A 25,827-nucleotide genomic window follows, 5' to 3' on the forward strand; every position below is an offset into this window, starting at 1 on the left:
TGAAAAAAAAATTAATAAAAATTTGGCAACTCTTCACCCACACATAAGTTTGTTTTTGTTTTTGTTTTAAGATTATAATTATTACTATTCTCAAATTCTGTTCTGTCGTACTTAGGAAAATCACGCATAGAAAGTATGCGCTTGGCTAAGATGCTCACATCATTGCCACCTTGGAAGTATAACGGACCAACACACCAAACTATGTGTAACCTTGAACTTGACCGTTTATAGTCTGGTTAATATTATAGTTTAGTGAGAATTACCCATAAACGCGGATGGCAAAGAGCAATAATAAAGACCTGGGTGACGTCAACTTCATACTATCTATAGACATTTTTTGCCCAGAAAACTCGCAATTCAAATGTCAATAGATTAAAATTACTCTCATCTTGGAACAAAGCAACAAAAAAAAAATAAAAAAAATAAAAAATAAAAAAAAACCAAAAAAAAAACAAAAAAAAACACAACAACAACAACAAACAAACAAACAAACAAAAGAAAACAAAAAGAAGATTTTTTACAACAAATAAAAAAAAAAAGAAAGAAAAATAGATTTAGAATTTTAAAAATAAAATATAAAGCCAAAAAAAGCAACAATAGATTTTTACAACAAAGAAATAAAAATAAAATTTAAATTTAAAAAAAGAACACAAACAGAAACAGCAAAAATGAAATTCTCAAACCTGGGAATCAAGGAACACTTGGCGAATTCCATGGACTTCAAGTCATATCTATGGCGAAGTTCACAGGGGAGACGGTGAGTAAGAGGGATATGAAGTGATCGTAGATAACTAACTGGGAGGGCGGGGAGTTGAGGGAACGCAAGGAACAGGAATGGAATGATGATGATGACGATGATGATGAGGCGGTAGTAGTAGTAGTAGTAGTAGTAGTAGTAGTAGTAGTAGTAGTAGTAGTAGTAGTGTTCGACAAATGGATGATGCCAAGTCTGCAAAGATAGATCATCATCAAGCCCTACTGCAACCTCCTCGTGGTGTCGAACGGTAACAGGTCAAGCTGGCCAACTGCAGAGGGCGACAAGAATAGGCAATGGCAAACCATTCTTGTAACTTTGCCGAGTTAACTGCATGAATAAGTCCAAAAAGTTAAACGGTGACAGCGTAAAGGGGAGCATGTTTTCACGGAAGACTGCTGCCTCGCTCGGTTGGGAGCGTGATGTTCGTCAGGTCACACCGAACCGTCAGCCAGTTACTAGGCGAAATAAATTTAACAAATGTGACAAAACCAAAATTGGGACATGGAATGTCAGGACCTGTGCCCAAAAAGGAAAACTAAACAACATTCTGAAAGAAATGAAACGGCTCCAAATAAATATTCTTGGCCTGGCAGAGATGAGATGGAAAGAGCAGGGAACCATGTCAAAACAAGAAAACAACATGACATATAAGATCATATGGAGTGGTGGAACCTCTTTCCAAAAAGGAGTAGGGATGATCTTAGACCAAAAATCAACCAAATTTTACAAAGGGCACGTAGCAATCTCAGACAGAGTTTTGCTGGTTAAGCTAAGAGGACCTGTAGTTGACACCAATATTATTCAAGTTTATGCACCAACAGAAGAGGCGACAGATGCAGATATGACAGAGTTTTACCATTCACTAGACAAAGCAAAACGAATGTGTAAATCACAAGAAGTCCTTATGGTAATGGGGGACCTAAATGCTAAGATTGGCAGAGGCAGAGATGGTGACATAATCGGACCACATGGACTCGGAGACAGAAATGAACGAGGAAACATCTGGGCAGATTGGTGTAGAACAAATAAATTAATGATTTCAAACACCTGGTTTCAACAACACCCAAGAAGAACCTGGACATGGCAATCACCAGGGGACAGAGCAAGGAACCAGATAGACTTTATAGCAGTATCATCAAGATTCAGAAATGGCATATTAAATTGCAAAACCTACCCAGGCGCCGATGTAGACAGTGACCATGTCCCAGTTGTTTGTACAATAAGGATAAAGTTTAAAGCTATTCAGAGAACAGCTGGTAGAATAAAGAGGGATTACAGGTTATGCAAAGACAATGGCATACAAACAAAAATGAGAGAAGAATTTGAAAATGCACTCATGATACAAAGCCAAAGTGAACCTGATAATGAAAAATGTGAAAAACAATTTGATATATTCCAAAAGTGTGTCAAAGCAACTGCAGAAAAGCATTTACCAATAGCTCAAATAAACAGCAAAAAGGAATGGATGACAAATGAAATTCTAAACCTATTTGAAGAAAGACGAAAATGCAACAGAGGGTCTGCAGAATACCAAACATTGAACAACCACATTAAATCCAAATGCATCGAGGCACACGAGAACTATCTAGACTGGAAATGCTGCGAAATCGAAAGAGAATACAAACCCAACCCCCAACAAGCTCACCAAAGAATAAAAGAACTATCAGGGAAAAGGAAAAGCAAAGCAGCAGGAAGTTGTATCCAAAACAAACAAGGGGAACTGCTATTTGAAGAACAACATATAGAAAGCCGATGGGTAGAATACATAGGCGAACTGTACAATGATCCAAATAGAAATGAACCACCACTGAAATTCAAAGAACCATTAAGCGGACCAAACATCACCAAAAGTGAAATTGAACATGCCATGGAACGAATGAGGGATGGTAAAGCAACAGGCCCTGATGAAATATCTGTAGAGGTATTAAAAAGCCTAGGAGATCTAGCAATTGATGAACTTCACATATTATTCAACAATATATACAATACTGGGAAAATTCCAGAAGATCTCTGTAACTCTATTTTCATAGCAATACCAAAGAAAGCAGGTGCAGTCAGATGCGAAAATTTTAGAACTATAAGTTTAATAAGCCACATCAACAAAATACTGTTGCGTATAATTATCAACAGGCTAAGGAATAAGATTAACCCCGAAATCGCAGAAGAACAATATGGATTCCAACCTGACAGAGGGACAAGGAACGCAATATACCTCCTCCGTGTTTTAAGTGAAAGAGCTATACAGGTTCAGACCCCACTATACCTCTGTTTTGTCGACTACAAAAAAGCTTTTGATAGAGTACGCCACGAAGAAATACTAAAACAACTGCACTCCATTGGCGCTGATGAGAAAGACCTCAGACTCGTGCAAACATTATACTACACCCAGCAGGCATCTATCAAAATCGGAAACTCTACAGGAAATTCCATTCCTATTAAGAAAGGAGTCCGTCAAGGGTGTGTTGCCTCACCAGATCTGTTTAATCTATACCAAGAAACAATCATGAGGGGCATAAATAATATGGAGGGAATAAAAGTAGGAGGTCACAACATAAATAATATAAGATACGCAGACGATACGGTACTCATTGCAACATCAGAAATCCAACTTCAAAAGATTGTTGACAAAGTGGTAGTAGATAGTGAAGCCAAGGGAATGGAAGTGAATATCACCAAAACGGAATGCATGGTAATACAGAAAAACCCCGAAAACAACAACACCTGCAATATAACGATTCACGGCGAGCAACTTACCAACGTAGAAAGTTTTAAATACCTAGGTTCAATAGTGACAACAGATGGAAGATGTAACCGAGACATACGAGCAAGAATAACTCAAGCCAAACAGGCCTTCATGGACCTGGGAAACATTTTGAAAAACAAACAGATGTCGTTCGGGATTAGATTCCGAGTCTTGAAGTGCTACGTGTGGCCAATCTTGTTATACGGATGCGAAAGCTGGACTACAAATGCAGAAACACAAAAGAACATTGAAGCTTTTGAAATGTGGTGCTTGAGAAGGATGCAGAGAATATCGTATACTGCACACAAAACGAACGAAGAAGTGCTAAAACAAACATACCAACAAAGGAAACTAATGCCCTTAATAGTGGATCGACAACTATCCTTTTTCGGACACATAGTAAGGAAAGATAAGAATGAATACCTGGCAAGTTGTGGAAAAATACCTGGTAAACGCGCCCGGGGAGACAAAGAAAAACACTCATAGACCAACTGAAGGGCTTCACCAGCCTAACAATCCAAGAGCTGTTTGAAAAGGCAAGAGACAGGGAGGAATGGAGAGAGATAATTCATGCAGTATCCGAAGCCTGGACCAGGCATGGAACCTAGAAGAAGAAGAAGAAGAAGTAGTAGTAGTAGAGGAGGAGAAGATTATAGTTTTTTGGCGAAAAGATTTGTAGCCGTGACTGAAACAATTGGGTTTTAAAAAAAAACAATTACAGAGTCGATTCCCTTTGATCATATTGCCTCGCCTCGCAGTTATTTATCTTTTGTTTTTCTAAAGACTTATTTTTCTTCTCTTTCTCTTAAATTTGGAGCGCAATGAACTCTATCACTTATTTTGCTCCTTTTTGATATTGATGGGCATATCAGCAAAAAAATTAGTTTACTGAAATGGAGCCTAAAATGTAATATGTAATCCTTACTCTTATTATTTACCTGCAAAACTCATGTGGACTCAAAAAAAGTATGGATTCAGGTCCTTCGTCGCTGCGGGTAAATAAATGGCGGACGCAATGAAGACCTTGACCAAACATGTCCATTCCATTCATTAAAACTGATCTGGAAACTTGACGTATTCGACAGGCAAGAATAACTTAAACAAAACTTTTAATACGTATTTGACGTGGTATGCTTTCACTGGCCACGTATTGCTCAAGTTAAGACAATACTACAGTTAAAACTCGAGGTCTTTTACTTTTAATTTCGGTATCGACCGAAGTCCTGTCCTCGTCTGTCTAGAACTAGACGTCTAGAAGTGACTCACGACTATTTTCATTTACGTATGCTGATATCGGATTCCACAGTCCCCGTTGATTCCAGGCCCAATTGATGCTGTGTTATTTTTACTTCCTTATTTTATTTTTTTTTCGATTGTGAATGGGCTTGGAAAGGAAAGGGGGGAGGGGGATCTCTGCCTGATGTCCTTGTTGCTCAGTTAATGATGATAGAGCAGTATCAGTTCTGGTGATTGAGTTTTATCGGTATTTATCTTCCTCCTCCTTCCTCCTTTTCCTTCTTCCTTTCTCCCTTCCTCATTCTCCTCATTTTTACATATTAATAGGTGTTTGAACTATACAGTCCTAGTAATCGGCGTTAACGTATATGGGAACTGTGTGCAGAGTTATTTTCTCTTCAAGACATAATGAACAATATTGAAAATGAAAACAGTGAAATCTTTGGACCTGGACTGTCTGTGGATAAGCATTGAGAAGATTATTTATCTATCTGATAGGAAAAAGTGTTAAAAAGTCCATTTGGGAATAACATACAGTTAAACCTCGGTATAACAGTGGTGGTGGAACCAGCCTAAAATCATATGTTTTAAACCGAGTCCTGTTAAAGCCAAATTTCAAGGGAATTGTCCTAAATGGCTTAAATCACAATTTAAAATGATGTACCATAGAGTATTAAGTAGCCCATACAAGCACACACAGTGTTAATGAACTATCCAAAGCCTAGCTCTCAGTTGCCTTTAGCTGTAGGCTTCGCTGAGCGTCTACAGTGTCAGCTAATACATTGTATTTGGAGATAATGAGTGGGTTTCATGTTATATAGAAGATCAGGCTTGGCAAGGATAAAAATTGCCACAAATGAATGAGCCCTGTAGTGAAGTGGTTAAACTGTTATGTTAGTCTTCTAACTGAGATGATCCGAGTTCAAATCTTGAGGAATTTTTTATTTTTTATTTTTAAAAATTACTTTGTCCTTATCATTATTATCATTTTCCCAAGCATCTATATGCCATATAATTTCCGGTTGTTCTTTTGTTTTTTACCCTATTAATCCTCTCCTTACCAACTGTCACAATCGTTACAATACATTATTTTTCTCATTCAAATCATCATAACTTGTAACTCCAACACCGAACCCACTCCACAGCATCTGGGGAGTAGACTCTTAGGTCATGGTCAGTGCAGCTGGGCCCATCATGGCATTCTTTAAGGATGTGCTCCATCATCTGCTCTGGGCATCGACATGTACACAAGCTAGTCTCAGCCAGCCCCCATTTCTTTTTCATTTTCATGCTTCCAGCTGTTCTCCCAAGTTTTGCCCGTGCTCTCTTTAGTGTTACCCATCTATTGTGTCCTGTCCTGAGCCAGAACAGGATTACTTGTTGATGTCTGGGCAGCATATGGTAATCTCTTCCTGAAAGCAATGGAAATGACAGTAATTTCCTGACAGAGTCATACATTGAGTCAACTTAACTTAAAGTCAGTCTTAACAGCTGCAGGATTAATGTTGTAAAAAAAAATTAAAAAAAAAAAAATATATATATATATATATATATATATATTGTTTATGTTTTCTCCAGGATTTGAAGGTTGATATAGACATTTGAAGCTGACATTGAATTTAAGTAATGAGCAAGATGAGATTGAGAGAGGACAAGGAACAACCTGAACAACCTTCGACGTATCATGCAAAGCTGGAAAAATGGACATCCAGGGAACTGCAATTGAATATTCTTCATGAGGAAATGTAAGAAATTATACCTCTCAATTTTCATAGTGTCAGGGATCTTGATAGCTCAGTTGGTAGAGAGCTCGATTCACACGCAAAGGGACCGAGATCGATTCCGGGTGAAGTCGAGATATTTTTTCAACCACGCCCACCCCCCTGTCTACCCAGTAGTGATTGGGTAATGGTTTGTTAGATCAGGTGGAAAGTACTTTGTGATAGATTAGTGTTATATCCAAAGGGTAGCAAGCAACTACTATTGTCCATTTCAAGCTAAAGAAATCAGGATATCTCCCTGCCCCATGGGCCTAATGACTCTGAAAGAACTACTTATTTTATTCTAGTGTCACTGATTAAAATATTCAGTTTATTTGATCTTTATTCCATCTTTTTATATTTTCTGACCATTAACTCTTGGCAAGTCTCGAACTCTCATTTTCATTTTATAACGATCAGACCTGTTTTGTTTTTGGTTTATTAACTTTATTTTTTTTTTTCAATTTTAAATGCAGCAGCAACCCATCTGTGGCCGTCAAAAATACACAAGATTCAAGCATTACATCAAAAGTGTTACCTAAACTAAACATGCCTTTGAGATTATTTGCTCAGTTACTCACCATACCAGCGATTTTCATCATTTTGCTATGACACCATAAACGCCTAGGACAAAAATAGACGCTCTTTTCTGAATCTCATAGGCAATAGTGGTAGTAGTTGTCATAGTAGTTGTAAGCCTCGCAGTCTGAATGACGCTTGCTGTGTGATTCAGCCACAGAGTTTTAAAATTTGAGGAGTATAGCTACTCTCTATATCCATGTTGTTAATTGTTAAAAAGCTATAGGTCCATGTTATACATAACAATAGAGTGTCAAGTGTTAAAAGCCATAACAAATTTTTGGATGAACAGAGATGTTGGTTGTACCGTAATGAATGTGCTGGTTTTGCTATGGTTGGTAAGGAGAGGGTTAATTGACTGTGTTCATTGTTTGACTCAGACCTTCTGATCACCTTCTGATTTTATCTTGCACTGGTGCCTGCTCCTTAATTTCTTAATTTGATATCCTTAAAAACTGATGAATTAAAAGAACAAGAAGCAAAAGAATTATTCAACCTAATATTATCAATAATAAATAATATTTTTAAAAAAAACACTTATATAACACTTGAGCATTAAAAAACACTATATCCGCTGAAAGTGCTTTACAAGGGGTCAAAGGCCAACAGCAACACAGCGAAACATGATGCCTGTTAGACGCTAATATATTTTTTCAGATAGCGGCAATGCTGTTAACGGCCAGGTGAGAGAATGTGAGTAAAGCGCTTTTTTCCAAGAACTCAACTATGTACTGCTCAAAACGGGACTGGAACCTTGGACCTTTTGGTCCAAAAGCGAGTGTCAATATATTTTTGGCATTTATAATGCACCAACAGACAGCCGGTTCTAGTCGCTAACGTTCAATAAATAATGGCGACTCAACACAATTAATGAAAAAAAACAACTTTTTAGTCTTTCTTTGAATCTTCCATATTTTTCTTTACCAAGCAATCTTTTTCATCGAAATTCAGATTGAATAAACGGGAGGCAATGCTCCGAACGTCAAGAAACTTTTTGACTGGAGGGCAGAGAGAGTCACCTTTAATCAACACAACAGATGCACACATAAGGAATGGCAAGTTACTTAAGGTGAGTCAAATGAATGTTGCTTATTCAAACATCAAACAAGTTTTATAGGGTTTTTAAAATTCATATTTCGTCCCATGTTAAGTGTTGCTGCTGTCTAGGGACCCCTTCTAAAGCACTTTGAGCACATTTAGTGGATATTATGCTACATAAATGCTCTAGTTTATTTCTTTTTATAGATGTGGAATTTTTTTTTTTTTTTAATTGAGCTTTTATATAGCACAATATCCACTAAACATACTCAAAGAGCTCTACAAGGGGTCCCTGGCCAACAGCAGCACTTAACATTGTAGGATGAGACATGATGCCTGTTAGGCAATATTACAATTTTTTTGGACAGAGACAATGCTGTTGACGGCCAGGTACTTATTTTACACCTGAGTAGGGTGAGAGAATGTGAGTAAAGAGCCTTTTCCAAGGACTCGACTATCCGCAGAGCTAGGCTCGAACCCAGGACCTTCCATCCAATCCAAAAGCGAGTGTCATACCATAAAACCACATAGCCGCACAGTGGATTGTTGGATACAGCAACATTTAGTTGGGTAAATATGAAATGTAGGATGAAGGAACTAGGTCAAACAGATAACAGGAGAAGATGCAAGTGGACTTTTCCAGTCACTATCGTTACCATTTTTTTTTTGGGTGAACCAAGTTGAATTGCATTATAATTTTAATAATTATGCCCTTTTGAAATGGCACCATAAGATACCGTCGCCTAGGCATTCCATAAAGGATTAGAGATAATCCATCAAACAGGATGTCTGACGTCAACAGGAATCACCCATGTTGCCCAAGTGAGCAAACTGGGGGTTAAGAATCTTGCCCAAGGAAAAAAACGAAAGTGCCTGAAGCAGGGCTCAAACCCGGGACTTTCTGGATCACATTGCAATGCCTTAACCACTCAGCCACTCCGCCCCACATGATTACATTATATCATCATCATCAATGCCTTTTTCACCCTGGGTCAGGGTATAGGCCACAGACAAACAGTTTCCATCCTTCTCTATCTTGAGCCAACTTTTTTATCTCATTCCAGGTCTTACCACTTCTCTGTATATCCGCTTCTTTAATTCTTCTCCATGTTCCTCGTGGCCTTCCCCTTGATCTTCTGCCCTGAGGGTTCCAGTCCAATACTTTCTTTGTTATAGTTGAGTCATTCTTTCTAAGCGTGTGTCCAATCCACCTCCATCGTCTTCTTCCTATATCCTCTCCCACTGGTTTCTGCTGTGTTCTTTTCCATACTTCTTCATTTTTTATTCTATCCATCCATTTTATTCTGAGTAGCTTACGCATGCACTGTTTACGAAAATCTGTACCCTCTTATACATGCCTGTGATGCGTTCCAAGTTTCACATCCATACAGTAGGACAGACTTCACGTTTGAGTTGAAAAGTCTTAGCTTTAGTTGAAGGGAGATATCTTTAGTTCTCCAAACTCTGTTCAAAGATGTGAATGCAGCCTGTGCCTTTCCTATTCGTGCTTTCACTTTTGCTTCCGTGCCTCCTTCCTTGTCAATTATACTTCCGAGATAGCAGAAAGTGTCTATATCTTCGAGTTCCTGATCTTTTACTTTGATCTGCTCCCTTTGACACGTACCTATCCTCAAGACCTTTGACTTTGCAGGGTGAATTCTTAGACCAATTGATTCCGAGAGGCTGTTTATAATTGTGGTTTTTGCTTGCATCTGGTCCTGGGTGTGGACAAAAGAGCCAGATCATCTGCAAAATCCAGATCATCCAACTGTGTCCAGGGGGTCCACTGTATCCCATTTCTTCTCCCTTTGGAGGTTTCCTTCATTAGCCAATCAATGGCAAGGATGAACAGAAATGGAGATAGCAAGCATCCCTGCTTGACACCAGTCTTAATTTCAAAGCTGTCAGTAAGCTGATCTTCATGTACAACCCTGCAACTTGATCCTTCATACATTTCCTTAATGAGGTTTACTATCTTTTCAGGGAGTCCATAATGTGCCAGAATTTTCCACAATGTTGCTCTGTCAATACTGTCGAAAGCCTTCTCGTAATCCAGAAAGTTGACAATAAGAGGAGAGTTCCATTCTATAGACTGTTCCACTATGACTCGCAGAGAGGCAATCTGGTCGGTGGTTGAACGGTTTTTCCGAAAACCTGCCTGTTCGTCCCGCAGTTTAGCATCTGTTGCATTCTTAATTCTCTCTAAAATAATACGGTTGAAAACCTTTCCTGGGATAGAAAGAAGAGTGATGCCTCGATAATTATTACAATTACTGAGGTCCCCTTTCTTTGGAAGCTTGATAAGATGTCCTTCCTTCCAATCCTTTGGGAATATCCCGTCATTCCAGATTCTCTCAAATAGTGGGTGCAGGGCCTCAGCATTTCTTTCCGCATCAACTTTTAGAGCCTCCGGTGGAATCTGGTCTGGTCCAGCAGCTTTCCCCCTTTTCATCTTGTTAATGGCACCCACAATCTCTGCTATCGATGGTGGATCACAGCTAATTGGTAGCTCATTCCTTGCAGGCAAAATTTCTGGCTGGTTGTCTGGTGGTGGTCTGTTCAGAAGGCAGTTGAAATGTTCCCTCCATCGTTCAGATTGAGCCTCTTTTCCAAAAATAGTTTTCCCATCTTTGTCTTTGACTGGTACCTCTGGTTTCCCATATTTTCCAGCAAGTGTCTTGGTAGTTTGATAAAGGATCCTCATGTGTCCTCCAGTCGCTGCTGCTTCTGCTTTCTCTGCAAGTCTGTTCATGAATGCTTCCTTGTCTTTCTTCACAGATCTTTTGACTTCCTTAGCTATGGCTCGATACTGCTCTTGTGCATCCAGTCTTGAAGCCCTTGTTCGGCTTGCATTCACTTGTTCCTTCCTTGTTCTCCTCTTTTCAATAAGGTCCAAGGTGGTTGGACTTATCCATTCTTTATGTTCCGATTTCTTTACCCCCAACACCTCGTGGCAAGTTGTTATGTAGACTTCCTTGATCTTTGCCCAATGTGACTCTACATCTATGTCCTCCTCGAGCTCAGTAAGAGGTTGGAATCTATTACTCAATTGTAGTTTGAATTCCTCATTCTTTTCCCCATCAAGTGCATTCACCTCGAATTTTCTTCTTGTATGTGATCTGGCCCCGTGTTTTCTGAGTCGGAGCTTAAGCTTTGCCAATAGCAGGTGATGGTCTGATCCAACATCTGCCCCTCTCCGTACTGTCACATCTTCCAATGAACGTCTGAATCTTAGAGAGATACAAAAATGATCAATCTGATTCTCTGTCACACCATCTGGTGAGACCCAAGTTGCTTTGTGGATCCTCTTATGGGGGAACACTGATCCTCCAATCACCAAACTGTTGAATGCACAGAAATTTGCAAATCTCTCACCATTATCATTCATTTCTCCCATGCCATGACGTCCCATGATACCTTCATAGCCTACGTTATCCAGTCACTATCGTTACCATTTTTTTTTTTGGGTGAACCAAGTTGAATTGCATTATAATTTTAATAATTATGCCCTTTTGAAATGGCACCATAAGATACCGTCGCCTAGGCATTCCATAAAGGATTAGAGATAATCCATCAAACAGGATGTCTGACGTCAACAGGAATCACCCATGTTGCCCAAGTGAGCAAACTGGGGGTTAAGAATCTTGCCCAAGGAAAAAAACGAAAGTGCCTGAAGCAGGGCTCAAACCCGGGACTTTCACATTGCAATGCCTTAACCACTCAGCCACTCCGCCCCACATGATTACATTATATATTTTCCCCTTTTTTCAGGACATTAACAATTTAGAGGAAAGAATCTCAGACAGTTTGATGCAAGGACAGAGCCCTAGATTTGCCACCCTTCAGGTAATGCTTCGGTAAAAGTAGTCCTTCAGAGCCATTGGAGACAATAGCAATTGCTTGCTATTTGCTATCCTTTGGATAAGATGGTCATCATCATTGCCTTTTTCACCCTGGGTCAGGGTATAGGCCACAGACAAACAGTTTCCATCCTTCTCTATCCTGAGCCAACTTTTTATCTCATTCCAGGTCTTACCACTTCTCTGTATATCAGCTTCTTTAATTCTTCTCCATGTTCCTCGTGGCCTTCCCCCTTGATCTTCTGCCCTGAGGGTTCCAGTCCAATACTTTCTTTGTTATAGTTGAGTCATTCTTTCTAAGCGTGTATCCAATCCATCTCCATCGTCTTCTTCCTATATCCTCTCCCACTGGTTTCTGTTGTGTTCTTTTCCATACTTCTTCATTTTTTATTCTATCCATCGGATAGGATGGTAGTCTATCGTAAAACACTTTCCACCAAATCTAACAGACTCAAATACCCATTCACTGCTGGGTGGACAAGGGGGTTAGAAAAAAATCTTGACTGCACCCGGGATCGATCTTGGTCTCTCTGCGTGTGAAGCAAGTGCTCTACCAACTGAGCTATTGGGACTCCCTAAAACACATAAGAAGAAAAATCTTATAACCATTCATTAATTATTAAGATAAGATAAGATATGATATCTTATCTATCGGTTTATGTTCTGGGATTGACAGGGACAGATTGTGGGTTCATAATGCCGATTGCGGTAACATTTTAAGAGGTGAATATAGCTGCTTTGGGCTTTGGCAAAAAGATTCCCAAAACAAACTATCTGTAGTCGTATGTTGTTTTCCAGATTATAAAATAATAATTCATGGGTTCATTAGATTGTGTAGGAGTCCTAAGTAAATAAAAAAATAAATAAATAGATAATTTGATAAATAAATGAATAAATAATAATAATAATTAATAATGATAATAATAATAATAATAATTATTATTATTATTATTATTATTATTATTATTATTATTATTATTATTATTATTATTATTATTATTATTATTATTATTATCATTATTATTATTATTTATTTATTTTTTTTATTATTATTATTATTATTGTTGTTGTTATTGTTGTTGTTGTTTTTATTATTATTATTACTATTATAATAATAATAATTATTATTATTATTATTGTTGTTATTGTTATTATTATTATTATTATTATTATTATTATTATTATTATTATTAGTATTATTATTAATCTGCTTTAATTTATACACCTAAATTCCAGGCTTGTTAGTTACGGTGCTTAAAAATTAACAGGCCTTCTTCTTGTGCTGCCATGCAGTCTTATGGTATGACACTTGCTTTTGGAGCGAATGGGCCTGGGTTCTAGCCTTGCTCGGCGCATAGTTGAGTCCTTGAAAAAGGCTCTTTACTTACATTCTCTCATTGTACTCAGATGTAAAATGAATACTTGGCAATTAAAAGTGTTTTCTCTGTCAGAAAACTAATAATTTCAACAATCCACTTTAATTTGAATACCTAAATTCAAGGTTTGTTAGTTATGGTACTTAAGAATTAACAGGCCCACTATGAGTACTTATTTTTGAGATTGTATATCAGAAAATAATCTTCAAACTGTTTCACAGGTTAACTACTGGTCTATGGTCAAAAATATGATACCGATTTGGCAGAAGTCAATGCAGGAGGCAGAGGAATCTACAGCAAGGAAAACTATGCACAACTTGGAACATGTATGACCCAGAGATGTCAACTCCTGTTGTTTCCACAGGATCGTCACATTTTAAAATTTATTTTCGGCTTTTTAAAGTAACTTTTTCCTTGATTTTTTTTTCTTCTTGATGATTAAGGCTTGCTATGGCTGGTAATGGATAATTGATTGACGGTTGTTAAAGCTTGTAATGCATACAGGTACTAGTTGAAAATCTTTAGGTGTCGTTTTAAAAAATATTGAGCTTTATATAGCGCAATATCCACTAAATGGGTTCAAAGCGCTTTATAATGGATCCCTGGTCAACAGCAACATTTAACATGTAGGACGGGACATGACGCCTGTTAGACGATATTACAATTTTTCGGACAAAGACAACGCTGTTAATGGCCAGGTACTCATTTTACACCTGAGTACAGTGAGAGAATGTGAGTAAAGAGCCTTTTCCAAGGACTCGACTATGCACGAGGCTCGAACCGAAAGTGAGTGTCATACCACTCGACCACATAGACGCACATATGGCATATTTATATTGGACTTCAGTATAGATTGAAATGGTTTGGACATGTTAAGAGACAAGAGAGGGGTTGTATGTGGGAAGGAAAGTATTAGACATACAATTAGCAGGAAAGAGAAAAAAAAAACGGAAGCCCAAAGACTAGATTGATGGATAGGCTAATGGACGATGTGAAAGAATTGGGCCTGGAGAAGAAGAAGAAGAAGTATAGATATTTGCAGTTCTTAATACCGAATTATTTCAAAGAATAAGATTACAATAATAGGCTTTTGAGATCTTGGCTTCATGGAAAAAAATTCAGAGTTTAAAAATCAGAATTATCATTTTAAAAGTCTTTTTCTGCTGTACCGGTATTATGAGTTGGCAACTCTGGTGTAACGTTATGAATCGAATTTGTTACATACCGCATATTCATATATTGAATGATTGTTGTTTTCTTTCACAATTCTATGCTTATAAGCAGATCTTCAAAGCATTGCTGCATATGACGCCAAAATTTATATGTGGCTTTGTGGTCCAGTGGTATAACACTTGCCTTTGGATCGGAAGGTCCTGGATTCGAGTCCCAAGTGGTGCATAGTTGACAATGCTGTTAAGGGTCAGGGACTCATTTTACACCTGAGTATGGTGAGAGAATGTTAGTAAAGCGCCTTTTCCAAAGACTCAACTATGCTCGGATTGAGGCTTGAATCCAGGACCTTCTGACCTGAAAGCAACTGTCATACCACTAGACCACATAGCGGCGTACATGGTGCCAAATTACGTAAAACATGCATATTCTTATGCATTTTCGTTCATTGTTATTTTGTTGGGTTTTTTTGCCAAGGTAGACAGTCATACATTTTTCTTTGGATTATGTTAACAATTTATTTTCTCGGTCTTTAAAGGGCCTGATCCATATCTCAATCAATTTGAATATCAGGTGCTGCTTTACATATGATGACTTTATTTGTGGTAATCTGGCAATACCCATCAGATGTTCGAATCACACATTATTTCATAATTCAATAGAGGCTTTATCTCTGGACAAAATATGAAGTTTGAATTTTGTAATTATCTCAATTAGGGTCGAAGTTATCCACATGTGAAGGGAAGGGGAGAAAAACAAATTATAACAGAGAAAATCTTTTTTAAAGACAGGAAATACATATTTATTATGCTTCGATAGAGCTCAGAAAAAAATTGATTAAATTATCTATTAGTTTCAAATTCAAATTGTAAAATCGATTAATGAGTTTAATACAGGCAACACCAGCATTAAACTCCCCAACTAGATACATTAGACCAAAAAACAAACGAGGACACGACAACAAACTATCAATTCAAACATCAAGAACAGACACCCACTTACACTCTTTCTTTCCCTCTGTCGTTCATTTATGGAATGAACTCCCTCAGGAGTTGATAGAAACTAAAACAATACAGAGTTTGAAAGGAGCTTGGAAGTATGGAATAAATAGAAAACAATGAAATGATCACAGTGTGTGTTAGTGTTATGAATTCGTGAGTTTGTGTGTATGTGTGTGTGTGTGTGTGTGTGTGTGTGTGTGTCGTGAAATTCATAAATGAGATCTTTAGTCTGAATCCTCTATTTAAGGGGCTACTACAACGACCACGAAGAAGAACAAGAATATAGTTGGAGTTGGATGGATGGTCAAAACGATGAAGTGAAAAAAAATCGTGCATACAAGCATTATTCACCTTTATTTGCTCGTATCTTTCTCAAAACTGGCTCGTGGAACATCCGTGGGTTTTGCCAAATCAGCACACTTATTGTTTTCCCACAATATAAAAGTATTTGTTATATCATTTTATCATATCATATAACGTCATCCTCTAGACGTCAGACACTTCCGTAATCCATGAACTGATTAATTTTATATGATGTTATTATTATAATAATAATAATAATTATTATTATTATTATTATTATTATTATTATTTATTATTTATTATATTATTATTATTATTTTTATTATTATTCATTATTATTATCTTTATTATTTTAATTATTATTATTATTATTATTATTATTATTATTATTATTATATTATACTATTATTATTATTTTATATTATTATTACTATTATTATTATTCATTATTATTATTATTATTATTATTATTATTATTATTATTATTATTATTATTATTATTATTATTATTATTATTATTATTATTATTATTATTATTATTATTATTATTATTATTATTATTTGGGGGCTCGATCCCGCGATCTTACTGGTACAACACTATTTCGTACACTTCTGTGTGATAACTGTGAATATAAAGTGTGTGTGTTTGTGAGAGAGAGAGAGAGAGAGAGAGAGAGAGAGAGAGAGAGAGAGAGAGCGCAATCCAGTCATTTTAAAATTGACGCTATAATACTTTTTTAAAATAATGGGTCTGTAAATAATAAAGAATTATTTATTTTTGTTGTTTCACATTTCGTTTTATTTGTTATTTATGAGAACTACTCATTATTTGTTAATGTTCTTAGCCAGCCATTAAATTGTACGAGTAGTTCTCACTAAATTGTATAAATCTGAATTCCGGCTCCATGGACCGAATGGCTCTGGAGGACTTACTACATTTTTGAAAATCAGTATGGAATCGGCATACCTATAAAATTGTATCAGAACGCGATAATTATCGTCACCATCAGCATCATCATCATCATGATAATCATCAATCGCTACGATGCAGTACTGTGTCAAGCTGCGTTACGTTACGTTATTGACCGCATGGTGACAATGGGAGCATGTTCTATCTGTACTAGTGTACTAGTGTGTCCACTGAACACAAATTGCCTGCTTGTTCATCTCTAATTGAGTGCTCAGCTAAACGTACCCACGACTGTTTTACTTGTTTTTGTCCAAAAATTGCTCTGTACTTATTTGCTTATTTTGTATTAAATAGGTTTTAGGGCACGGCCGTACTGAGGGAGGTTTTCCGCTGCTGGTTTACCTGCTGGTACCAGTTTTGAAAATAGGCTTAGATTTAATTTGTAACTGTCCGGAGTCAACGCTTGTTATCAGCGATTTGTTGCTGGCAACAAGCGCAGGTAATTTACCAGAACGTCTGGGCAATTGTTTTCCTGCTCCCAGCCGCTGGTTTTGTTGAGCTAAAAATAGTGCCGATGCACTGATTGATTATCTATTTCACCAGATGCTGTGCTGAGAACGAAACGGAAATATCTGAGGGACCAGTTTGCAACTGAGTTGGGCAAATTACCACCCGCAAGATCTGGGGATGGCGCTGAAGACTTTGAATTGCCAAAATGGCAATATTTTAAGTCACTTTTATTTTTAAAAGACATTACCACTCCGAGAACCACAAAAGGGCCGCTGAAATCGTTGCTGGCAAAAAAAAAAACAGTGCTTCTGTTGTTTCCTCACTTGTGTAATTGAAGAGGAAAGCCAACTCAGCTTACTAGATGAGAGCAGTAACACAATTACGCTTCCTGAGACTGAGTTGGACACACAAGATGGAAGTGAACGAATAGTTACACCTGAACCTACAATTAAAGTGCAGGGAAGAATGAAAAGGAAGCGGGATAATACCGATGGTTATCAACGAAGTGTCCTGCAAATAGAGGAAAGGAAGTTGGACTATCTAATATACAAGTCCAAGGAGAGTAAGAGCGAGGAAGAAGATGGGAATCTTTTGTTTCTAAAATCCCATCTACCACATATTAATTTGATACCGCAGCAGCATATTCTGAGGTTCCGAAGGAGATTGGAAACACTTGTTGAGGAATTCGCTTATCTGCAATCAACTAGTGGCGGCTCTGAATACACCATGTCCACGAATTCCTCCTAACAGGCCTACAGTGATGTGTCCCATTACAGGTCTTTAGAAAATCACACTTCATCCCAATCCTCAGATAATACTCACCTTAACACATATTATACGAACTTTTGAAACAAATTGCAACAACATTCGAATCTGCAACACCACATAATATACGAACTTTTGAAAGAAATTGCGACAAAATTCAAATCTGCTCACCTGTTTATCATTATTTTTTACACACACACACAGAGAGAGAGAGAGAGAGAGAGAGAGAGAGAGAGAGAGAGAGGGGGGGGGGGGAAGGACGATAAAGATTTAAGTTAACCTTATTTTAGGGAGTTGCAGGATATACTTGTGGCCTTTTTTTTCATTTGACTGTTAAGAACAAACAACATAATAATAATTCCATTTCAATTTCAACAATTACGAGTTAACAATCGTTAGATGATGCCAAAGATAGCGAAGGCAACGAAATAAACATGTTTAAAACGAAGCTTTTTTTGTCTGTTAATATTATACAGAAAGGGAGAGAGAGAGAGAGAGAGAGAGAGAGAGAGAGAGAGAGAGAGAGAGAGATGGGGATGGAGGGAGGAAGGCAGAATAGTGGCAAGAAGAGTGGGTGGCAATGGTGAGGAGTGAATGAAATGTTAAAGAAACACATGCACATCACTTCCACTTACCTCAAAGTAATAACAAGTCTTTCCTCTGGCACTATTGGGTCATAAAGATTACACCAATTTTTTTATAAGACGGTGTTCAACTGGGTGGGGTTCCTGACCTCCCATAGTGGGCAGGGGGGTACATACTGTGTCTTCTATCCCCTTATATCTGTTTTCCAACATGCTTTCTGTTCTTGTCTTGGAATGAGATTACTTGGTTTTGTCCTGGTGCTGGCCAGCTCCCCTGGCTGAGAGGGAAACAGTCGAATGTATAGTTTTTGGGAGATGATATTTTTTTCATTGTAAATCATCTCTCTGTTATGCACTGTATTATGCTTTCTTCATATTATATATGATTTGTAAAACATTTGAGTGTATTCCTCTTCGTGGGGACCTGTGCTTGTGTCTGGATGAGACTTTTAGTGATCTCAAACTAAGTACTTTGATAGAGTGCTTTTGGAATCTACACCTGTTTCTTATTTGAACCAATTCCCGCGGGTGGTTGGATGGGAGCATCACCCTTGAATCATATACCTATGATGTTCGCATGGGTGTACGATCCGATAGTGATGTCGTTTCTTCTTCTCTTTACTAGCCTATCCTGCTTCTTTGGTTTGTGATTGTATTTTTGACAGGGGATATTTTTTTTCTGTAAATCTTCTGCTGTTTGTTCTTGGTTATTTATAATTTAGCTTATGATATCTTTAGGTTATGATTTTGATTTACATTTGTACTATTTTTGTTAGATTGCTTGTTTTTTTGTTTCAGCGGTCTCTCATATAACCTCAATTGTGTTGGAAGAGACCTAAAGCAACAACAAACAAACAAACGAACCAATTCCCCTTTGTCTTCCCTTTTCTTGGGTGCTTTAATTGTAATTCTAGAACTTTTTACTATCCCATTTTCTTCCTTTTTACTGGTGCTGATATGACCTTAATGTGTTGCAAGCGCCGTAAAACCCTTAAAAACAAAACAAAACAAACGGTGTTCAATTTTTGTCAATATAGATTGAAAAGTGTCAATTGACATTTTTGTGTATTCGTGAAATCGAGAAGGATCTTTTTTATTAACTCACAAAAAAGATGGTGCCGTCTTTCTCTATTTATGCGGTGGACAGGATCATGTTTCACAGACTTCTTAACAGAAGAACTGTCCAGAAGCATAAACTCATCTTCAGACGACATCGTGTTCTCTAGGTTCTAACTAGACGATATAAAATTCTACACACGTGTGAGCTTTTTTTTGCCAGCACAACTGTAACTGCGGCCACATTTCTGTTGTGCCTGTTTAGCAAGTTACCGGCGACTTGTGGCAGGAAAATCAGCAACAAGTTACATGCTGCACTGCGGCCGCACTTACTTACCCGAACCAGCGACCACCTGAGCTCTAGCCCCTCGGTCTTGTGCCATGACGTAGAAGTTAGACGTCTTTTGTAGTTGTTCCAGGTGACTATAAAGTGTGTTACTGATTCTTGGATTTGGTGGGAGGAATGTGCATCTCAGGTCTTCAAGAGGTTGACATTCAAGCAAGTGGTGTGTTACTGTTTCATTGGGGTGTTGACATAGGTGGCAGGAAGGGGATGTGTCTTTTGTAATTTTGCTTAAATGGTTGTTGAGCGGTATATGGCCGCACACTAAGGTAAGAAGAAGAGTATTCCCTATGAATTTCTCTTGACGGGCTCGAATTTACTTTATAATTTTAATTTTTCAGACTTTTTGACAATTTGTGTTGACACTTAATACATCGATAGCGGATGAATTAAAAGTTTGTTGATGATGTTTAGACATTCTGTGGCAGAAAAATTATTCAATAAAAAACCTTCGCCCCCCCCCCCCCCTCAAAACGGTGTTTTGTTGGAATGAACAAGATGCATAAAAGTGATTTCAATTTAAAAGTTGCCAGAATTGTGAAATTTTAGTTATCATAGATTTTTTAAAAGATGTCTATTGCCTTCAATGTCTTCAATAAAAGATATTAATTTACATAATTAAAAGAATTTCTTTAGAAACATTTATCTATGCATATATTGTAATTCTGAAACAAGCTGGGTATCGAAGCGGTGGGTTACTTCGGGTTAAAACCAAAGAGATTTTGATTCAAGAATTGCCTGCCTACTGCATGCTATTGGTATATTGATCGAAATAATACCTTTTCAAAGCATGGTTATTTCTATAGCACATTTCCATTGATTCTTCATGCCAAATGCGCTTCACAATCCTTCCTTACTCCAGCAGGCCATGCCATACGGAGATACATTTTCATTAGTCATAAAGACGGTAATACAACTATCTGCAATATTCCATATCCTGTTAGTTTAGTTCTCTTTATTCATTTTTTCTCCGTTTTCCTTTTTTTCCGGTTTTTTTTTTATTTGAAAAGAAATTTTGTTTTTGCTTCTTGTTTGTTTTTGTTTTAAAACTCTCGATAGATGTTTGTGAATAGGTTTGCAGGTGTGTAAACACGCAAGAATGTGTTCCTTGTGTATGCATATGAGTGTGTGTGTATGTGTGTGTGAGTGAGAGAGAGTGTGTGTGTGTGTGTGCATGTGAGTGACTGCGTGTATGAATGTGTAGTTTTGCTGTGAGTACATGGTTGTAATAATGTGTGTGTCTGTGTGTGTGTGTGTGTGTAGGTGGGTGGGTATGTGTGTGTGTGTGTGTGTGTGTGTTGCCTTGTTTTGATTTGAGTTTTTTGGGTTTTTTTTTTTTTGCTTTGTCTTTATTTGTTGTTTTGTTGTTGTTTTCTTTTGGTGCACGAATATAAAAAAATAAGGACATGTTTGTGATTGTGAGTGAGTTTGTGTTTGTTAATATGTGTGTGTGTGTGTGTGTGTGTGTGTGTGTGCGCGCACGTTTGTGTGTAGGCTGGGTCTGTGATTTTGTGTCCAAACAATATATTTCACAGGTTGACCGTTACAATTTATTTCATGTCATTTAGAATATATGTCTTAAATATGATTGGTGGTGTCACGCATAAATTGGACTCACCATCACATATGCGTTGAGTAATTACACAAAAAACGCCATGCCCCACATTTATAAACAGATATATTACATGTATTAATTAACTTGATTTCATGGGAGCATCCCTTGTCGCATGCAGTACCCCCCCCCCCCCCCCCCCCCCCCCCCCCCCCCCAAAAAAAAAAAAAAAAAAAAAAAAAAAAACAAACAAAAAAACAAAACAAAAACAAAAAAAAAAAACAAAAAAAAACATTCTTTCATTTTGGACAGAATTAAGAGAGAATAAAAGCTTGAACATTTTATGTAGCGCAAAATCCGCTAAACGCTCTCAAAGAGCTTTACACAGGGTCTCGTGTCCCTCGCCAACAGCTATTTAACATGTAGGATGAAACATGAAGCCTGAAGGCGATATTACATGTTTTTTTTTCCGACAAAGACAAAACTGTTGACGACTAGGTACTCATTTTACACATGAGTACGTGGGAGAATGTGAGTAAAAGGAGTCAACTATATATCTATATAGCCTACTATATATAGATAGTATGTAGATGACGTCACTCAGGCCTTTGTTATTGTTTTTGCCATCCGCGTTTGTGAGTTGTTCTCACTAAACTGTATTAACCAGACTATAAAAGTTCATGGTTACACAGAGTTTGTGTGTTGGTCCGTTATACTTCAGGATGGCAATGTTGTGAACTCCTTGGCCAAGCGCATACTATATATAGCCTTTCCCAAAGACTCAATTTGCGCCGCAGTGGGACCCAAACCAAGGATTTATCGGCCCGAAAGCGAGTGTCAAAACACTAGAATATAAGCCGAACAATATTAAATAGGGTTATATATATATATATATATATATATATATATATATATATATATATATATATATATAAATATTATTATTATTTAAAATATTTACCACAATGTTTGAGACAGTCTACATTAATGTTTCAGGCTTAATTTGCCATCGTCAGGACTGAGTTGTTTTGTTGACTGTTGTTGTTTCTTGAAGTGGTTCCGGTTTGAAGTTGCTTAACAGGAATTTACGCCGATGGGGACATCTTCCTGTTAAGCAACTTCAAACCGGAACCACTTCAAGAAACAACAACAGTCAACAAAACAACTCAGTCCTGACGATGGCAAATTAAGCCTGAAACATTAATGTAGACTGTCTCAAACATTGTGGTAAATATTTTAAATAATAATAATTCGCTCCATTACTGCATGTCGAGCACTTTTCGTACCATATTTGTATCAAACACAATTCTATATATATAATATATATATATATATATATATATATATATATATATATATATATATATATATATATATATATATATATATATATATATATATATATATATATATATATATATATATATATATATATATATATATATATATAACTGCTATTGTTGATTATGATGAAAATTATGATGATGACGGTGATGATTATGATGATGATGATGATGATGATGATTATGATGATGATGATGATGATGATGATGATGATGATGATGATGATGATGATGATGATGATGACGAAGATGAATAAATAAATAAATAAATAAACAATTGGGACATGGGGGGGGGGGGGGGAGAGAGAGAGAGAGAGAGAGAGAGAGAGAGAGAGGAGAGAGAGAGAGAGAGAGAGAAAGGAATAACCCAAGCATCTACCGCAGAGCAACACCGCGAGGCCTGCTGAGGAAAGTTTATTAATTTAAGGCCAGAATATTTGAAAAAATCAAATGGCTTCGTCCTCGTCCTATCGTGTTCAATGTTTGTATTTTGTGATGAAAGCGAGGGTTCACAGCATAAAACACGTCCCATCTGAAGAACAGTATAGGAATTAAAATTGTCCCAACCATCGGGAACCTCTATGGTAACAACAAGATATGAAGTGAGTAGAAAAGTGCCAGAAGACAATAGAGAATAAAATTTTTTCGCGGCGTTGGTGGGGTTTGAACCCGCGACCTTATTGGTACGACAACTCCGCCTGGCAGGTGAGAGCGTGGCTCTACCGTGTGAGCTATCCACGAACACAAAAATATTCGTTTCAAACCCAAGTCATTTCTAGATCCCTCTCTCACCCACTTCTGAGACCGCTGATTCGTTCGCCCACCACCATCGCGAAGTATTTTGACCAGCAGTTAAGCTTAATAGCCAATATTCTCAACACAAACATATAACATAGAAACGATTGAGACATTGAGTATGCTCCGGTGTATGGGTGAATTTTTAATTCAGAAAAGTGAGTGGAGCAGGCACTTTGTTGGTAACAACAAGATATGAAGTGAGTAGAAAAGTGCCAGAAGACAATAGAGAATAAAAAAAATTTTTCGCGGCTTGTTGTTACCAACATAAGTGCCTGCTCCACTCACTTTTCTGAATTAAAATTCACCCATACACCGGAGCATACTCAATGTCTCAATCGTTTCTATGTTATATGTTTGTGTTGAGAATATTGGCTATTAAGCTTAACTGCTGGTCAAAATACTTCGCGATGGTGGTGGGCGAACGAATCAGCGGTCTCAGAAGTGGGTGAGAGAGGGATCTAGAAATGACTTGGGTTTGAAACGAATATTTTTGTGTTCGTGGATAGCTCACACGGTAGAGCCACGCTCTCACCTGCCAGGCGGAGTTGTCGTACCAATAAGGTCGCGGTTCAAACCCCACCAACGCCGCGAAAAATTTTTATGGCACTTTTCTACTCACTTCATATCTTGTTGTTACCAACATAAGTGCCTGCTCCACTCACTTTTCTGAATTAAAATGAACCTCTATGGTGTAATGGTAGCACGTCTGACCGGTAATCAGAGGTCTGAGGTTCGATCCCCAGTAGAGGCTGACTGATATTTTGGGATGATATTTGTCTTGTATTTTTTTTTCTTGCTTTGTCTGGCACCTTTCAAATAGACTTGTTCAGATCTTTATCTTACACCCGTGTCTGTTCCCTAATAATTAAATATTTCTCAATTTCAAACTAAGATCCCACACTGTGGTGGATATAATATGTCGAACCCGGTGCTCTTAGTTGCAAATCGAATACTATAAGGACCGGCATGGGTGATTCCTGTTGACATCAGACATCCTGTTTGATGACTTATCTATATTCCTTTGTGGAATGCCTAGGCGACGATATCTTATGATGTCGTGGCGGAAAAGGCATACATTAAAAAAAAATAATTTTAAGCTGATATATTTATTTTTGTTGATTATTTTTCACATTCCACAATTCTATCAGCTTAGTTTCCCTTGGGTCGATATAAGACATTGTTTTCGATTGGTGTGAATAATAAGGTTTAATGAAAAAGTTCAGTTTTTGTTAGATTTAGAAATGATTTCCATTGTCCACAATAAAAGAAGAATAAAAAACAACGCTTGAATACTTTTACTTCAGACTTTTATTTCTATCAATAAATTCCAATCTTTGAATTAAACTCTCTCCTTACAACCAGTTTTCTGGACTTTCCTCAAATTGCTTGACCACTCAAAAGAAAGAAAAACAAAACAAAACAAAAAAAAACCTACTGATTTTTTAACTCAAGCTAAAAAAGAACCAAGTACCTACTACATGCTTGACATAATTTTGTTCAGAAAAACGAGCTTTACGAAACGACGTGAGATTTTTATTTAAAGAATACCAAAGATTTTACTTCAAAATAAATCTGAAAAAGAAACTTGTTCATTTTGATACAGATTTGGTGTCGATCTGGGTTTTTCTTCTTTTTCAGAGAGACAACGCTGTTACCGGCCATGTATTCATTTTAGACCTGAATTTATGCTTCCATTACTTTTTGTTGTTGTTGACTGAATAAGGCTTTTGAGCCTGAAACGTTCGGTATTTGGTACTTTGATCCTTTTTGAAGCTATTATATTCATGTTTGTTTATTACGTTATGTTAATTGGATCGTAATGAATGTGATAATTGCGGGTGGTTGGATGGGAGCATCACCCTTGAATCATATACCTATGATGTTCGCATGGGTGTACGATCCGATAGTGATGTCGTTTCTTCTTCTCTTTACTAGCCTATCCTGCTTCTTTGGTTTGTGATTGTATTTTTGACAGGAGATATTTTTTTTCCTGTAAATCCTCTGCCTGTTTGTTCTTGGTTATTTATAATTTAGCTTATGATATCTTTAGGTTATGATTTTGATTGACATTTATACTATTTTTGTTAGATTGCTTGTTTTTTTGTTTCAGCGGTCTCTCATATAACCTCAATTGTGTTGGAAG

General features: G+C 37.2%; 3 protein-coding genes and 1 non-coding gene across 4 annotated transcripts in view; all 4 read left to right on the forward strand.

Annotated features, from left to right (window-relative positions):
- Positions 1-42, forward strand: part of LOC144971377 (eukaryotic translation initiation factor 5A-1-like) — a 6,240-nt gene extending 6,198 nt beyond the window's left edge. The window contains exon 5 of the mRNA XM_078912178.1: positions 1-42. This exon is cut by the window's left edge and continues 294 nt beyond it. The gene's annotated coding sequence lies outside the window, so the exon portion shown is untranslated.
- A 4,435-nt stretch (positions 43-4,477) lies between these two features.
- LOC144971378 (centrosomal protein 15-like) lies at positions 4,478-15,352 on the forward strand. Its single transcript, XM_078912179.1, has 5 exons — positions 4,478-4,585; positions 6,315-6,481; positions 8,027-8,144; positions 11,885-11,959; positions 13,571-15,352. The coding sequence occupies exons 2-5, from the start codon at positions 6,363-6,365 to the stop codon at positions 13,679-13,681; spliced, it is 423 nt and encodes a 140-aa protein (XP_078768305.1). The 5' UTR covers positions 4,478-4,585; positions 6,315-6,362; the 3' UTR covers positions 13,682-15,352.
- A 1,977-nt stretch (positions 15,353-17,329) lies between these two features.
- LOC144971864 (uncharacterized) lies at positions 17,330-19,255 on the forward strand (the record flags this gene model as incomplete). The annotated part of the gene is made up of 2 exons (XM_078912938.1): positions 17,330-17,554; positions 17,586-19,255. Coding segments are annotated over 2 exons (630 nt in total), but the record flags the coding sequence as incomplete, so codon positions are not given.
- Positions 19,256-24,364: 5,109 nt separating this feature from the next.
- On the forward strand, positions 24,365-24,435 carry Trnat-ggu (transfer RNA threonine (anticodon GGU)). The gene has a single exon. It is a non-coding gene; the product is annotated as a tRNA-Thr (tRNA).
- The last annotated feature ends 1,392 nt before the right edge of the window (positions 24,436-25,827 follow it).

Source organism: Berghia stephanieae, chromosome 4 (genome assembly GCF_034508935.2).
Source record: "Berghia stephanieae isolate SIO BIC M18660-M18661 chromosome 4, UCSD_Bste_1.3, whole genome shotgun sequence".
Taxonomy (NCBI): domain Eukaryota; kingdom Metazoa; phylum Mollusca; class Gastropoda; order Nudibranchia; family Aeolidiidae; genus Berghia; species Berghia stephanieae.